Source organism: Crocuta crocuta, unplaced genomic scaffold (genome assembly GCF_008692635.1).
Source record: "Crocuta crocuta isolate KB4526 unplaced genomic scaffold, BGI_CrCroc_1.0 scaffold141, whole genome shotgun sequence".
In the NCBI taxonomy this organism is placed as follows: Eukaryota; Metazoa; Chordata; class Mammalia; order Carnivora; family Hyaenidae; genus Crocuta; species Crocuta crocuta.
Window position 1 is genome coordinate 7,386,657 of NW_027527951.1, and position 17,496 is coordinate 7,404,152.

The 17,496-nt window shown below is 36.2% G+C and overlaps 1 protein-coding gene across 1 annotated transcript in view; it reads right to left on the minus strand.

The window, feature by feature from the left end:
• The window catches only part of PREX2 (phosphatidylinositol-3,4,5-trisphosphate dependent Rac exchange factor 2), a 288,146-nt gene that overhangs the window by 90,285 nt on the left and 180,365 nt on the right, over window positions 1–17,496 (minus strand). The window contains exons 27-31 of the mRNA XM_077752494.1: window positions 14,251–14,345; window positions 13,161–13,243; window positions 11,912–12,002; window positions 11,136–11,264; window positions 4,188–4,229 (exon numbers count right to left, since the gene is read on the minus strand). Coding sequence (XP_077608620.1) covers window positions 4,188–4,229; window positions 11,136–11,264; window positions 11,912–12,002; window positions 13,161–13,243; window positions 14,251–14,345 — 440 coding nt within the window. The remainder of the gene's footprint in view (window positions 1–4,187; window positions 4,230–11,135; window positions 11,265–11,911; window positions 12,003–13,160; window positions 13,244–14,250; window positions 14,346–17,496) is intronic.

A 17,496-nucleotide genomic window follows, 5' to 3' on the forward strand; every position in this document is an offset into this window, starting at 1 on the left:
GCCATGTGTCTCATTCAAATAGATAGAAAAGAGTGTTTTACAGGTAACTGTGAAATAGCTAAACTGGGAAAAAACTGTCCAAGCCTCAATTAAGAAAAAAGCAAAACATTTATTTTCTTGTCCACAATTTCTAACAAAGTGTAGACATTCAGGAACTATTTACTGAATTAATAATGAAAATGATGAACCAATAGAGCAACCAACAAACAAATTAAGTGGAATGAAAATGTATGAGCTCATTCTCTGACTTCATGAAATGTCTGGATTTAGTTTAACCTAGAAGGACAATTCAGACAGCTTGGTAGCCAAAATGTGTAGCTGCAATACTGAGTTCAAGACAGAAACTACATAAAATTGCCCTATATCTTTCTTGTACATTCTTGCTTTGCTTTTCTATTGTCCTACAGCAAAGCAGAAAATATGGAAAATTAAAATAATACTTCAGTAATTTTAGCAAGAATACTCCCACCTATAACCTGAGAATAATTTCATAATAAAAATTGAATTGGAAAGAAATGCCTTATATGAAGAATGGAAAGTTAAGGTCTAGAGAAGGAAGGATCCAATTCCATTGAGAACTTTAGAAGAAATCACAAGGGTTAATAACTTTGCCACTAGGAGATATAATTCTTCAAATTCCTTTTGAGAAGAAATGCTCAAATTTCTTCCCTTGTTTTAAACCTTAGAAAGAACGCTTAGATGTTTATTCTACACTCTGTTACTATATTGTATATGCGTTTAAAGCCAAATAAAATTTTCATTCAACCTCTTTATCAAATCACATAATGATCACACAAAGTTGTATTTGTTCATTAATTCTAACTTTTCACACTGAACACACCACAGGAATTAAACATGGCACCAGTTACCAGGGGTATGAAGACATCCAAGTTGCGGTCTCGGCCATGTCTGTGCTCACAGAAACAGTAACGGAAGTTGACATGCAAGATGTCCTTGGGCCACAAGGCCATTTAAATTTCAAACCAACATATTTTTAAATGAAAAATATTTTATAAATGCTTACTATTTAATGAGGCGATTTTCAGTTTACTTTCCTATTTTCAAAAAGGCTTGTTTGCATAAACTTCAATATGCACATCATACTGAGATTTTCAAGTAACTTTTACATATTATTGTTTCTGGTGAGTAACAAAGGTAGAAAACTCAAAATGGCAGAAAGGGGTCTTTACGATCTATCTATCCTCAAGTTATGTTGACAGCTTATAAATGCATTACTTCCCCCCATTCATCTCTACACCAGCAACAATCTTCACAGACTTGTGAGATTGTCTCTGAAAGCAGCCAGGACCCTGGCTGTACAGACCTCTCCTCTTTGAGCAACACACTACTGCTCAGGTTTCTCAAATGTTAAATGCTCTTATAAATGCTCTTAGAGATCACACCTTTGGGCTCTCTGGTTATGGACACTTTCCCACCCTTTCTGTGAGCAAATGTTAAGTCATCCTTAAGAGTCAACTCCTTGAACTACTGAAACCCACTGAACTTATAAAATATTATCTCCTCTGGTGAAATTCCCCTCTCTCTCAGTAAGTATCCTGCACTCCTGGATCTGCCACCACAGGCCTGGGGGCATCCGTGTACACGTTGGCTAGTTACTCAGCATTATGAGAGTCTGTTTACACGTTTGGGTTCCCCAAGAGACCATCAGCATAGCAAGACCAGGGGAAGTGGCATATAATGTGAATTATGCTCATGAACCTAAAGGCATATAATCTGATTTCATCTACCCATTCCACCCATTTTAAACCATATAACCCTACATATCAGATTCCTATATATAATGTGAGGTATTTCTACTTCTTAGATCTACAATAAAGATAAATGAGATTTAGCACTTATCAAAGTAAAATTGCACAGCATGATTACTGTGATTCTTCTTTTCTCCAGCATCTAGCAGGGTGGCACTGAGTGGAGCTCAGTTCTATTGCTAAATAGGGAAGAAACCACATGATGAACAAAGACACCAAAATAAGCAAACTCCCAGCAAAAACTGACAGGTCTTTTCTTATAATTATGCAGATGTTCAATATTCACAAGTGTCCATACTTCTCCAAAACTATTCTGATTCCTCATTTTTATCAATAAGAACTACAGCAAGAACAACAGCTGCTTCTAGCTTCTAGCAAAAGAAGAAAGGCATGGAGAGCTGTTTTTTGGTGACAGTTTGTTTATTGTTTTTGCAAACTAATAAGTCTCTTGTAGTGGGAATACACTCAAAACAAATGGATGTTTTACTTATCAAAGGCTTCCGTTTCATTCCAGTATTTAAGTACCTACTTAAAATCACCTTATACAAACATGTTTTAAAATAGTAACACTTCATTTACTCTCCACTGTTTAAAAAGCTCAAATTCCATAGCCGGTCTAAAAAAGAATGAGATGGTTTCTAGACACACAAGTATCCCTAGTTATTATTCTTAGACTGCAGGGAAAAGAAATTTTTTAAAAAAGTAACAACAAAGAAAAGAGAGATTAGAGAGAGACAGAGAGAGAGAGAGAGAGACAGATAGGAATAAAGGTAAGTTAAAAACAACATTTAGCAGACACAATCTACCCTTTACAAGTGGATAGCATAATTCTGCAGCCAATAATATGGAGTAATTTGGCTGCATTCTGATGTTAACCTCTATATGAGGGAGAAAAAAGGGTGAGTAAATAAAGTAGGAAAAAGGAGAATGCTGATGGGAATAGAAAAATTAAATTGAAATCAAAATAAGGATCTACAAGAACAGCCATTTGAATACTAATGAATAAAGCAATGTGTTCCAGGACCACTTCTGCAACTGACATCACTAAGTTTGAATTTCATCTGCCACTTACTATTAATGCAACTACTCAACAAGGCATCTAATCTTCCAGATGCTCAAAAATATGTGTTGAATGAATACCAGTTAGTAGTTATTATTAATTAGCCTGAACATTAATTTCTTCACCTTTAAACCTATGTAAAAATAATATTCTCACAGAGTGATTGTGAGGACCCAAGGAAATCTATAAATATGAGATCTATCAACTAGTGGTTATTAGTGAAACTAAAAAAAGTAAGATATTTTGTTGTTGTTATTATTACTCAGTCAAAAAACAAGACAACTACTTCTTTAAATAAAAAACCAGCCAACAAACAAAAAAAGCTCTCTGGCTAACTTGACTCATTCATTCACTTATAATTTAAATTCTCCAGGTGTGAAAGACTGTTAAAGACTCCTCCTTCTAAGTACAGTCCACTTCTCCACCCCTTGATTTTGGCCCACCTACCTCTTGTTCATAAACCAAAATTAGACACAGTTTCACAATAAATCCCATTTGCACAATTAACTTTACCAAAACCTGGTTCCTTCCTCCTTTTTAATTATATTCTCTGTTTGTGTGTATATATATATATATATATAAATTAAAATTAAATATTATATTATATATATAAATTAAAATTAAATGAATATATATAAATTAAATATGTATACTTTGAAATTTGTATTTTTTTCCTTTTTTTAAATTTAAATTTTATTTAGTTAACATACAGTACAATATTGGTTTCAGGAGTAGAATTCAATGATTCATCACTTACGTACAACACCCAGTGCTCATCACAAGTGCCCNATCTGTTTTGTTTCTTAAATTCCACATATGACTGAAATCTATGGTGTTTGTATTTGTTTTTCCAGTTTATTTCTCTCAGCAAAGTACTATCTAGCTCCATCCAATCATTGCAAATGGCAAGATTTCATTCTTTTGGATGGCTGAGTAATATTCCATTGTGAACTACATCTTCTTTATCCATTCATTATTTGATGGACAGTTGGGCTCTCTTCATAGTTTGGCTATTGTTGATAATGCTGCTATAAGCACTAGGGTGCATGTACTCCTTAGAATCTGTATTTTTGCATCCTTTGTGTAAATACCTAATAGTAAAATTGCTGGATTGTAGGGTAGCTCTATTTTTAGTTAAATATATATTTATATACATTTCCTTGTTTGTACTATAATTGATGATGAGCATGTTTTGTATTTTTATTAAAACTAAGTATTTTTTAAAAATCTTTCCAAGGCTTTAGAGAGAGTAGGGATAGTATTTACATCTAATTTATTGAAGGCATTGCCTTGATATCATGAGACTTCTAAGGTCATGGGACACAATAATTTCAAACAGTAAAAATGGGAAATATTACCTGAATATTCAAGAAGAGCCAAGAGTATCCTACACTTCACCTCTGCACAAAAAGAAAACATAACAGTTAGCCGTTCAGTCTTTTTTTACCATTAACACCACATTTTAATTAACTACGTAGGAAAAATTAGCACAATCTTACTCCATTAGATAATAAAAATCCCATTTACTTGACATTCTATTCTTCCTATCTACTATATAAATTCTATTCATTGCTCAATAGGCTAAAATTCATTCCATTTCTAAATTAAATTAGCCTGAGAGACACCCTTCAAATTCTGCTACCTTTGTAAGTCATCCCTTATAGCTGCTGTAGTTTGCACGGTGTTCTCTAAACTCCTACAGGTATTGTGGTCTTGATCAATAAGCCCTCAAACAGCACTTTTCCTTAGTTATTTAAACTTTTAAATGTTATATATGCATTTATAAACTTTATATATAAATATACATATTTTTTATAAAAAATTTTTAATGTTTATTCATTATTTTTGAGAGAGACAGAGAGAGAGGGAGAGAAAGACAGGGCACGGGCAGGGAAGGGGCAGAGAGAGGGGAAGACACAGAATTAAGCAGGGTCCAGTCTCTCAGCTGTCAGCACCAAGAGCTCAACACAGGGTTCGAACTCATAGACTTTGAGATCATGACTTGAGCTGAAGTTGGACACTTAACTGACTGAGCCATCCAGGAGCCTCTATAAATATAAATATTTTATTATGCATTACATATTAAAATCGTAAGTTAATTATACAGATTATAGTTGTAAATTATATATAATGTATAGCTATATAATCTCTCTCTATATAGACTTCCTTTCCTATCTATATGTCAAGATAGTGTTCTCAAGTGCAGAAAAATATTAAACATTTCCAAATACTCTTCTTCCCAACACATTTCCAAATGAGGGCAATCACAAATATTTGTTAAATGATGTGTATTAGCTTCATACTCATTGCCTTACTTCTAATTGGTAGTTTACTTGCAATAAGGAAATATGAAAACATTCAAAGCTTCTTTATGTGCCCATCATGGGAAATAAAAAAAGGTTGGGTTGCATCCTATTCCAGACACGTTCACAGTAGAGCGAAAGCAACAAAATTATCTGATAAGAAATATTGGAAATACTTGAAAGAACATTACATTTTACAGGGAAAATAACAAGAACATGAGAATTTCAGAGGCAGGAAAGTATGAGAAAGAGTCAGAAGAACCATCTGCTACAGTCGTCCCCCTTATCCATGTGGGATATGGACTAAGACCCCCGGTGGGCGCCTGAAACCATGGATGGTGCTGAACACTATATAAACTATGTTTTTCCTGTACATACGTATCTATTACGAAGTTTAATTTACAAATTAGGCACAGTAAGAGATTAACAAGAACTAATAATAAAATAGAACAATTATAATAATCTATTGTATTAAATTATGTGAAATGGTCTCTCTCTCAAAATATCTTACTGTACTGTATTTAACCTTCTTCCTGTGATGATGTGAGATGTAAAATGCCTACATGATGAGAGGAAGTAGGCACTGTGATGTAGAGTTAAGCTACTATTAACCTTCTGATGATAAGCAGAAAGACGATCTTCTACTTCTGGACTGTGATTGACTAAAGGTCAATGAAACCAAGGAAAGCAAAACTGCGGAATTATAGGGTACCCCTGTACTATCTCTGTGCTATTCAGAAAATTGCTCAAGTACAGTTGACCCTTGAATAACAAAGGCTTGAACTGCATGGGTCCACTTATATGTGGAATTTTTTCAATAAATACAGTACAGTACTACAAATGTATTTTCTCTTCTTCATGATTTTCTTAACAGTTTCTTTACTCAGGCTTACTTTAAGAATATAGTGTATGATATGTATAACATACAAAATATGAATTAACTGAATGTTTATGTTATCAGTAAGGCTTCTGGTCAGCAGTAAGCATATTAGTAGCTAGGTTTGAGGGCAAGTAAAAAACTACATGCAGATTTTTGACTATGTAGGAAATCAGTGTCACTAATCCTCATGTTGTTCAATGGCCAATCGTACTTTAACATTCAATGTGCTCATTCATAAGTGATGATAATACCTATCTCATTTATTTCATGAGCCTGTGTAAGAAAAATAAAAGGGGATATATATTAAAAACCTTTAAAGTACTCTGTATCTATGATGCACTATAGTTATTATAATCTGGACCTAGCTAAAGTTGGTATAGAATTCTAAGTGAGTCCTGAAATACTTTATACATTTTTTAAAGTTACATTGTCAGGTGAGTAGGTACATAACCTAAGAGTTAGAAAGAGTGTTAGCAAGAGCATATAGTAAAGAATGAATACCAAACATACAACAATCTAGCATAGAAAAGACTTTATTGTATCATTCAGAGACAGAGACAGAGATTGGGATATAGTTAGATAGCCCCATTGAAAAATGGCTCCCAACATTAGATTGATGAGTTTAGACTTATCTAACAAAAATTACTATAAAGTTCTGGAGCAGAGTACCAAATTATTAACATATTTTAGGAAGATGAATATAGTTTATAGTAATACATAAATCAGAAAAGATGTAGGCAGGGGAATCACCAGAAAACTATTCCAATTATTGAGGTAGGGAGAAAAATGGGAAAATTGGAGACCTATGATTTTAAAAAAAGAAGAAGCTCTTTAGGATATTTGGAACAGAGGCAGAAAAAAATGGGAAAAAAGTAAGTTGCTGAAAAAAATTATAGATTTTGAGAAAAGTACAATTTTTGTAGGGAGCAAGAGTTGAAAATGTGTTCACTAATAAACATTTGAATTTAAAGTGATGATGGGTCCAATTCTGCCACCAAATCCAGTGTGTTTTTACCCCATACCATCAAGCAATTATTCAACACTATCTGGGTATCCTACAATTTGACTCAGTTCTGGAATCAACCTGAAGATAAGCATCAGATCTCACAGGGCAAAAGCTCAGTTTCACAAGACTGCTCACCCACTTCCCCCCCCCCCACACACACACACACACTTCAGGCACCAACTGTGGGTCCAGGTTGTCACCTGTGTTTCTGACTAATTGGCTACAGACTGGAAAGTCCAACAGCTCCATCCTTGATTTTGATAATTTGCTAGAGTGGCTCACAGAATCCAAAGAAACATCTAAATCACCAGTGTATTATAACTCAGGAGCAGTCAGTAGGAAGGGATGCACTGGGTAAGGAAGGCATGGGAAATGGTGCAGAGCTTCCATGCTCTCTAAATGCACCACTCTTCTAGAACCCACCTGGAATCTCATCCTTTTGGGATCTTATGGAGGCTTCTTTACATAGGCATGGTTGATTAAATCAATGGTTATTGTTGACTGAACTAAATCCCCAGCCCCTGTCACCTGGGTAGGGGTGGGGAGGGAAGATGAAAAGTTCCAACCCCCTAATCACAGGGTTGGCTTCCCTGACAACCAGCCCCCATCAGTAGAAGTTTTCCAAAAGTCACCTCATTGACATAACAAAAGACACCTTTATTGTTCTCATCACAAGAAATTCCAAGAGTTTTAGAAAATCTGCCAGGAAAGGGGACAAAGACTAGCATCTATTTCGTATTATAAACCACAATGTCACAGTGTACTAATCAAGTAAAAATGTCTTCAGTTGGCTGATAATTTGAGATCATAATTTGGTGTAGAGATTAAGCAGGAGACAGGTATCATCTTTGTGATACTACACAATGAATCTATCCCCCCATTTAGTCTACTGTTTTTTTCTGCTCTCTTCTACCCTCAGTTTAGAAGGCTATATATGGATGAATGACACTGTGATGTAGTTTAGAAAGGGTACTGTAACAGTGTTTCCTATATAAAGATCATATAATTATATTTTGATATCATATTTGAGATACACTTGATAGATATTTTGAAATCAGAGAAGAATGAATGAGGAGGTTCAAAACACACTATCCCAAAATATGGCAATTTGGCACACCAAAAATTTCAACATGAAGGAATTTGAGGAAAGGCGGGTGTACAAAGGACTCTGCTTCCCCACTGAAGCAGATCATAAACCCCTCATGTGAGAAGTGCCCTCCCAATCCCAGAAGAAAAGAACATCCTTATCTCAGAACACAGAGGAATACTCAGAGGAACAGGCCTTACTAAGTTTCCCCAGTTTATGAAAAGTTTCCCTTTGCTCATATACTTTTGTCCTGTCACATTTTAGCAAAATTTTCTACTCTTCATCAAATGTAGTTTAAAAGCATTTTTTTTCCTGGTCTTCATTTCCTTAGAAGGGCTCCCATGTAATGTAAAGATATTAAATGAATGTAAATGGGTTTATTTTTGCTTATTAATTTTTTTTGGTCTGACTAATTTATAGGATCCCAGCTAGAGAACCTAGAAGGAAAAAGATTACTTTTTTTCCTCCCCCACAGGAACGTCAGAATGGGGTTGTCCCAGCTACTTATATAAACCATGAAATTCTGGCAAGGTGACATTATGTTCAATTTCTAGCCAAGACCTATCCCTTCATTAAACAATCCCCTATATAAAGACAAGTGGGAAACTGAAAATTAGTTTAAGTTGAATAGGATAAATTCATGATGAATTGGTGAGGACTTATGATGAAAATGTGATATTTTTAATTAATTAATAAATTATTTTAGAGAGAAAGAGACAGTAAGCAGGGGAGAGGGGCTGAGGGAGAGAAAGAGAATCTTAAGCAGGCTCCAAGTGCTCAGCATAGCCCCTGATGCAGGACTCAATCCCACGGCCCTGAAATCATAAGTTCGATGCTCAACTGACTGTGCCACTCAGGTGCCCCACAAATGTAAGTTTTTTAAAACGAGTATCATTAAAAACTAAGCTTTATATCTTACATTAGAAAAAGTTTATATGTCAAAGATAAAGCTTCTTAAAAAACAAGAAAAGGGGGCGCCTGGGTGGCTCAGTCAGTTAAGCATCTGACTTCAGCTCAGGTCATGATCTCAGGTCATGAGTTCAAGTCCCACGTCAGGCTCTGTGCTGACACCTAGCTCAGAGCCTAGAGCCTGTTTCAGATTCTGTGTCTCCCTCTCTCTCTGACCCTTCCCTGCTCATGCTGTCTCTCTCTCTATCTCTCAGAAATAAATAAAGAAAAAAGAAAAAAAAACAAGAAAAGGTTTAAAGATTTCTCTGTTCTTGATACTGCATTTACTCTAAAAACAATTATAAGATGAAAAAACCCTTCAAAGATGGTGACAACAAGTCCATTTACAACTTGTAGGAGTTTTATGATATTGGCATTTATTCCACAAAAAATACTACCTTTTACACAGTAAAATAAACATATGTTTAAATTCCTTTAAGCCCTTTAAAGCGCTTTAAAAATATATTTATCATTTTTGCTATTCATTATTTTGGGGGGTTTTAAATTCAGACTTTTCATTAAATATGATGTTGTGAGTCACAAGTAGCCATTATATTTAGCTATAAACTAAAATTACAGGGGTGCCTGAGTGGCTCAGTTGGTTAAGCATCCGACTTCAGTTGAAGTCATGATCTCATGGTTTGTGAGTTTGAGTCCCATATCAGGCTCTGCTGACAGCTCAGAGCCTGGAGCCTGCTTCAGATTCTGTGTCTTCCTCTCTCTCTGCCCTTCTCCCATTCATGCTCTGTCTTTCAAAGATAAATAAAACGTTAAAAAACATTTAAAAAAAGTAAAATAAAATTATAGCCAAGAAATTCAGCTGTCAAAAACAAAAGATTCCATCACACAGTAGAATTGTTGTGATTCTTTGGAGTTTCCATATCTGTACAAACTTTTCCTTCTACTGATCTCTAATTACTATCTAAGATGTTATATTTGAGTACATTTCTAGGTGGAAAACTTAGTAAACCTAGAGCATATTCACATCTCTGTCATTTGGTAAATGAAGAAACTGAGGCCCAAGAGAGTTATGTCACAGGCTCATCCTCTATCCAATTTAAGTGCTCTCTTTGTCAGCAGAGTATTGAATTCTCTGTAGTTCACCCTAAAACAAATGGTAGTGACTAGGGTTAGGTTGTAATTCTGCTGAATACTATTTACCATATCCAACTAACATACAAACGACCAAGGGATAAAAATTTAAATGCTGGCATGTACTTATTTATTGTAGAGGTTTCTCAACCTCAGCTCTATTGATATTTTGGGCCAAATAAGTCTGTTGTGAGGGACAGTGCTATACACCGTACAACATTTAGTAGCATCTTTGGCCAATACACACTAGATGCCAGTAGCACATTCACAATTGTGACAACCAAAAAAATATCTCCAGACATTGCCAACCACTGGTCTAATGTTGGTAAGAAAATCACTGAATCAGGCATTTAAAAAAAATTAAACACATTTCTCATTTCATTTTTTTCACTATAATCATTTTGGAAACCCTCAGAATTTCCTACTTAATATTCTGGCCCTAAACAACATGAATTCAGACTCACTAGAATTGTCTTAAAGTGTTGCATCTCCAATTATAGGTTGTACCAATTAAAGGATGTTGAGTAAGCAATGCCATGGTAGTTAATAACAATAAACTTGGACAAACACTTCCAAAATGAAACCTGAAAACCTATGTTATTATTTTGATTCTCATAGAGTCACAATTAAGTTTTTAGACTTCCCATAAAACTTGGCTTCATGACTTTTGTGAATCCTATAGAAATTTTTCTGATATTGCATTATATTATAAAATATGAAACTCTCCATGTTCCATTTGTCTTCCTAACTATAAGCCCTTATTCTATTTACTGAGAATATTCTTCATAATTCATTCTACATTGTTTAGATCCTTGGAACATAAGGCTCTATAATTCTATCCCTTTTTCCTTCCTCCTCCTTCATCCTTTTCAGTTCTTTTATTTTCCTCATAACATGAAATACTCAAAAAGTAATCAGGGCATTACTGAATTTTTGGGTTTAAATGATTATTGCTAATGCTATACGATGTTCTTTGCTTTTCATCCTGACCTTCAACAAATTTTCTGATGTTCTGAGCAAGATTCCGGACACTGCTGGGAAGATTCCAAGGGTCTTGCTTGATGTGAAGCCTTAACCTTTTTGGACAACTCAGTTTTGGTTCCATTTCCTGCTGAAATTCTAAATAAACATAGAAAATCTCTTGTAAGTCTCAACCATTTACTGAACAGTTAAGAAACCTATAAGCTTCAGAATTCTCTTTCATTCCTGCCATCCTGGAGTATTAGCACGGTGGCAACTCCTCTAGTTACATTACGGGAGAAAACTGGTTAAATCTAAAAAAAAAGTCAAACCTTATTATTATTTTCTTATAAATGTTTAAACCAGTTTAGATTAAAACCAGTTTAGAAACTCTGTTTTCAATGCCTGAAACTAGAGGATAGAAAGTGGCAGCTCTAGATCTTGGTGTGTTGGCTGTTCTGTTTGCCAACACACATCCCAGAAACCCATTCCCCCACCAATGGGCTATAACCAAGTAGGCATTTATGCTGGTTTCAGTAAAAACAATGCAACATCTCTTCACTTAACTCATTTCTATTCATTCTAGTCTCTATAGGTACTGCACAGTTTAAACTTTCAAAGAAACTAAAAGATTCATTACTGATGTTTTAATATATATTCAAAAATTATCAAAATAGAATTAATATTAAGGAGATTATGAAGCATGAGCAGCCATTTTCTTCTTAAATTATGCTTTTGCTTCATGACTATATTATTTCCCATTTTTGTTTCCCAATTGCTTCTAATAATGATTTTTTAAGCCTTACCTTGTAATCCTTGCCCTGGTGTGAGGTACTTGGTTTGCTCAAAGGCCCTTACAACAGCCTGCCCTTTTAGGAGATTGGTGATCGAATCCACCTATCATAACAGCAGAGATTTCTGAAAGTTATATACTTCTCATAATATATAATATACATTTACAAAAGTAAATTTTGTAAAATAGCTTTGTCTTAGAGCCACAAATACTTTTGAAATCTCACGATGCCTGCAAAAATCCATCTTTGAATAAAATGTTGGAATAAACTCACTGATAACACTTGCAATATTTCCTACTATCCCACAATATATTAATATAAAATATAAATACACTTTATATGTTCACTTTACAAAAGGAGATTTCTAGAGTTATTAAAAAAAAACTAAAGGTCATCATAATCTTTCACAAAGCAGTAAAAGCTTCTACATTATGAATTTTTGTTATGGATATATAAAATTTTTCAAATTTTTTAAATGTTTAATTTATTTCTGAGAGAGAGAGAGAGACAGTGTGAGCAGGGGAGGGTCAGAGAGAGAGAGAGGGAGATACAAAATGTGAAGTAGTCTCCAGGCTTTGAGCTAGCTGTCAGCCAAGAGCCTGACGCGGGGATTGAACCCACAAACCGTGAGATCATGACCTGAGCCACAGTCGGACATTTAACCAACTGAGCCACCCAGGTGCCCCTGGATATATAAAAATTTTTAATGGAAAACACCAGGGGTGACTGGGTGGCTCAGTTGGTTAAGCATCTGACTCTTAATTTTGGCTCAGGTTGTAATCTCACGATTCATGAGATCGAGCCCCACGTCAGGTCTAGTGCTGACAGCATGGAGCCTTCTTGAGATTCTCTCTCTGCCCCTTATCTGTTCTTTTTCTCTTTCTCAAATAAATAAACATTTTGAAAAAAATTTTTAATGCAAAACACCAACACAAGCACTAGAACAACCTTGTGCTCCTTAAAATTAGGAATAAAGTTAAGCAAGAAAGGTCAAGAAAAATATGAAAAGAAATAAACAATAAAAAGAATAATGCCTATGTTTATAACTGTAACCTGAAGCATAAAATACTGATAGTCACAACAATCCTATAAGTTGGTTGGCTGAAGAGTCTTTATTCCCCTTTTAAATTGTGGAAATTGAGGAGGAGGGGGCAGAGGGTCACATTAAAGCCTTTCCATTCTTACTCCAAGCTCTTTTTACTCTGTCTACAGAAGGGCCTCCTGACAGTTTAGTCTATAGAAGAAAAGAAAAAAATCATACCTGGCTGAAAAGATGCTCAAGACAACTATGTATCTTGTCCTGTTTATCATGAGAAATGCGAACACTGAGGGGAAGCTCATCACCTAGATATAAAAAATAAATCTTCTGTTTAACATGCTAAAATATTTTAATATAAGCAAAATAAGAAAATAATCTTTAAACATGAGCTCTTATTCAATCATGTTCTTATGTTTGGATAAAGAGTCACAAAAGATTTAATAGCAATTAGACAATCAGATGACTACTCTTTGAAATGGAGGTGAGGGGAGCCTGGGTGGTTCAGTCATTTAAGCATCCAGCTTCAGCTCAGGTCATGATCTCACGGTTCGTGGGTTCAAGCCCCACATCGAGCTCTGGGCTTACAGCTAGCTTAGAGCCTGGAGCCCGTCTTTGGATTCTGTATCTCCCTCTCTCTGACCCTCCCCTGCTCATGCTGCGTCTATTTCTCTCTCAAAAATAAATAAAACATTAAAAAAACTGAAATGGAGGTGGAAGTGGAGTGCCTCACAGGAAAAAACCTTGTATATCCCATATCAATGATTCTGTCAAACGGTGCAGTTTAATAATGGTTAAATAGTCAAAATAAACTGTGTATTTCAAAATTAAGATGTGTCCTAATTGGATGCAAAGTCTTTGTTCTTAACACACCCCAAATAAGCTCTTTGTAGGATATTTCTATCTCTCAGCATTTTCCTCATCCTTCCTCTCCCTGCCATCAACTTTTAAGGCCAGTTAAGGAGCATCTACTTTTTCAAAAGTCCTCAGTTTCAAAGCCCTTCCCACCTCCTCACACAATCAACATCTAATGTTCTAGTATAGCCCATTTCCAGTGTCCCTAACATCCTTCATAGTACCATGAAACTACCTAAAATATATATTCAGATCAGAATTCATTTGTTTCTCTCATATCTTTTTAATTCACTCTGTTTACCACCGGCATGAGATGTTGACTTTATCCAACACGTGGGACTGAAATGCAGTATGACTGATAAAGGTGAAAACACAAGCCAATCAAGCAGCTCAATCCCTGGAAAGTATCTACCAGAGGATGAGCATAGGCAAGTGAAGGTGCCTCCTTGGCTGGACGCACCTGAGTCCATCTCATCGCTGTGGAAGTATGAGCTGCACTGGCTGCTGCAGATGCTGGTGAAGGAGGCGATGGAGTTCCTGTTGCTGTTGCAGTCACTGAAAAGAAGGAGGCACATGTCACTTTTGAAGCATATCTGCCAGCTCTTATAACATAAACACATCATGACACAGTTCTACTTATTCATATGTCTAGTAGAAAATTATGAGAAAGAGAAATTCTGTTCAACTCACATTCTATCATACATTAAAAAACAATCATCGAATCAGTCATATTTCAATGTCTTCTACTACAAAGCTGTCATCATCAAGACAGTATGGTATTGGCACAAACACAGACACATAGACCAATGGAATAGAATTGAGAACTCAGAAGTGGACCCAAAAGTATACAGCCAACTAATCTTTGACAAAGCAGGAAAGAGTATCCAATGGAGAAAAGACAGCCTTTTTAACAGATGGTGCTGGGAGAGCTGGACAGCAACATGCAGAAGAATGAAACTAGATCATTTTCTCACACCATGCACAAAAATAAACTCAAAATGGATAAAGGACCGGAACGTGACACAGGAAACCATCAAAACCCTAGAGGAGAAAGCAGGAAACAACCTCCTTGACCTCCACCGCAGCTACTTCTTACTGGACACATCCCTAAAAGCAAAAGAATCAAGAGCAAAAATAAACTGTTGGGACCTTATCAAGATTAAAAGCTTCTGCACCGCAAAGGAAACAACCCAGAAAACAAATAGGCAACCAACGGAATGGGAAAAGATAGTTGCAAATGACACATCAGATAAAGGGTTAATATCCAAAATCTATAAGGAACTCACCAAATTCCACGCCCGAAAAACAAACAACCCAGTGAAGAAATGGGCAGAAGATATGAACAGACACTTCTCCAAAGAGGACATCCAGATGGCCAACAGACACATGAAACGATGCTCAGCATCCCTCCTCATCAGGGAAATACAAATCAAAACCACACTGAGATACCACCTCACGCCAGTCAGAGTGGCTAAAATGAGCAAATCAGAGAACTCTAGATGCTGGCGAGGATGTGGAGAAACGGGCACCCTCCTACACTGTTGGTGGGAATGTAAACTGGTACAGCCCCTCTGGAAAACAGTGTGGAGGTTCCTCAGGAAACTAACAATAGAACTCCCCTATGACCCAGCAATAGCACTGCTAGGAATTTACCCAAGGGATACAGAAATGCTGAGGCATAGGAGCACATGTACCCCAATGTTCATAGCAGCACTCTCCACAATAGCTAAAACATGGAAAGAGCCTAAGTGTCCATCAACAGATGAATGGATCAAGAAGATGTGGTTTATCTATACCATGGAATACTACATGGCAATGAGAAACAATGAAATCTGGCCATGTGTAGCAACATGGATGGACCTTGAGGGTGTTGTGCTTAGCAAAATAAGTCAGGCAGAGAAGGACAAATACCATATCTTTGCACGTATAGGAGGATTAGGAGGAACTTAACAGAGGACCAAGGGGGAGAAGAAGGGGGAGAAATAGTGGGGGAGAGGGAAAGAGGCAAACCACGAAAGACTTTTGAATACTGAAAACAAACTGAGGACTGATGGGTGTGGGGGGAAGGGGGGAAATGGGCATGGAGGAGGGCACTTGTGGGGATGAGCGCTGGGTGTTATACGGAAACCAACTGGACAATAAACTATTTGTAAAAAAAAAATTAAATTAAAAAAATGTCTTATGCCATGTAAGCTACTACCAAATGAACTTTTTAAAATGGGAAGTTAGAAAACTAGGAGTCCAACTACACCTCAAATTCTTCATCATCTATTTGATGCTATATGTCTGTAGTTAATTTGTTAATAGAGACAAGGTCATGTTTCATGATCTCTGCTTTTCAATTCTTTCTGGTAGCTTCAAATTCTAATGTATCAGTTGCACTCTGAGCTAACCCCAGAGAAGCCGGCACCTTGCCCCACCTCAGAGCTCAGCACAGGCCACCACTCCCAAGAGGTGCTTGGGAATGGTCAATGTCCCAGGAAAGAATAATTAAAAAGTTGGTGTATGAATATGGATACATTACAGATTTCAGAAAGAGTACAGGAGGCAAAATACATTTTTCCTCTCACAATTGGTAAAAATGACTTAGTTAACTTTAAACTTACATTTAAAATTACTATTTTAGCATGGAGGGAGACTTTCAGGGTAATTTTAATCATCTGATAACTAGAAATTGAGGTAAGAAAGTATTTTTAGATTTGTAATTTCCCAAATGAAAACAACCACAGGTGCCTATTAAACAGCCTACTGGCATCCTTTGAAGCTAAAAGTAAATGAAATGGTAAACATGGTTAATCTGTGTTATATATTATTAAATCTCTAGGAATAATTAACTCTTACATATTCATTAAAATCATTTTCACATAGAAATTGGGAAACTACAGTGGCTGAGGAGAAACTGTGAGCCAGACTACCTGGTTTCACAGGCAAATTATGTAACTCATGTGGTCTCAGCATCCTTACATTTAAAATGAAGTAAGGAGGGGGCAAGATGGCAGAGAAGTAAGGAGCTCCGTACTTGCACTCACGCCCATACATCACACAGAAAAGATCTGAAGCCATTGGAAACCTTAAAAAACCTGAGAGATTGGGAGAAAAAGGACGCAGAATCCACTGAGAGAGCCTTCTAACGGCTACCTCAAGAAACAAGCTAGAGTACACAAGGTGGAGAGTCCCAAATATCACTACGAATAGGAAAATAAAATAACCAAGGTCCCAACAGGAGAGACCAAGAGATACCACTCAAAAAACACTCTCTGAAGGGATAGGCCCTGGAAAGACAAAGAGTCTTCGTGGATATAGCAGCACTCATAGATACAGAGAGCATAACAGGTCTTTAAAACCAGTAAGAGTCGGAAAGCTAACTAAAATGATGAAACAAAAGAGCTCTCCTCCAAAGAAACTCCAAGAAGAAGTGACAGCTAATGAACTGCTCAAAACAGATATCAGCAGCATAACTGAACAAGATTTTAGAATAATAATGNGTGGAAATTCAAGAGGCTCAGAGGACACCCCTCAGATGTAACCTGAATCGATTTTCTGCATGGCATATCATAGTAAAAATGGCAAAATATAAGGACAAAGAGAGAATTCTGAAAGCAGCTAGGCAGAAAAGGGCCCTAACATACAAAGGAAAACCTATCAGAGTAGTGACAGACCTATCGACTGAAACGTGGCAGGCCAGAAAGGAATGGCAGGAGATCTT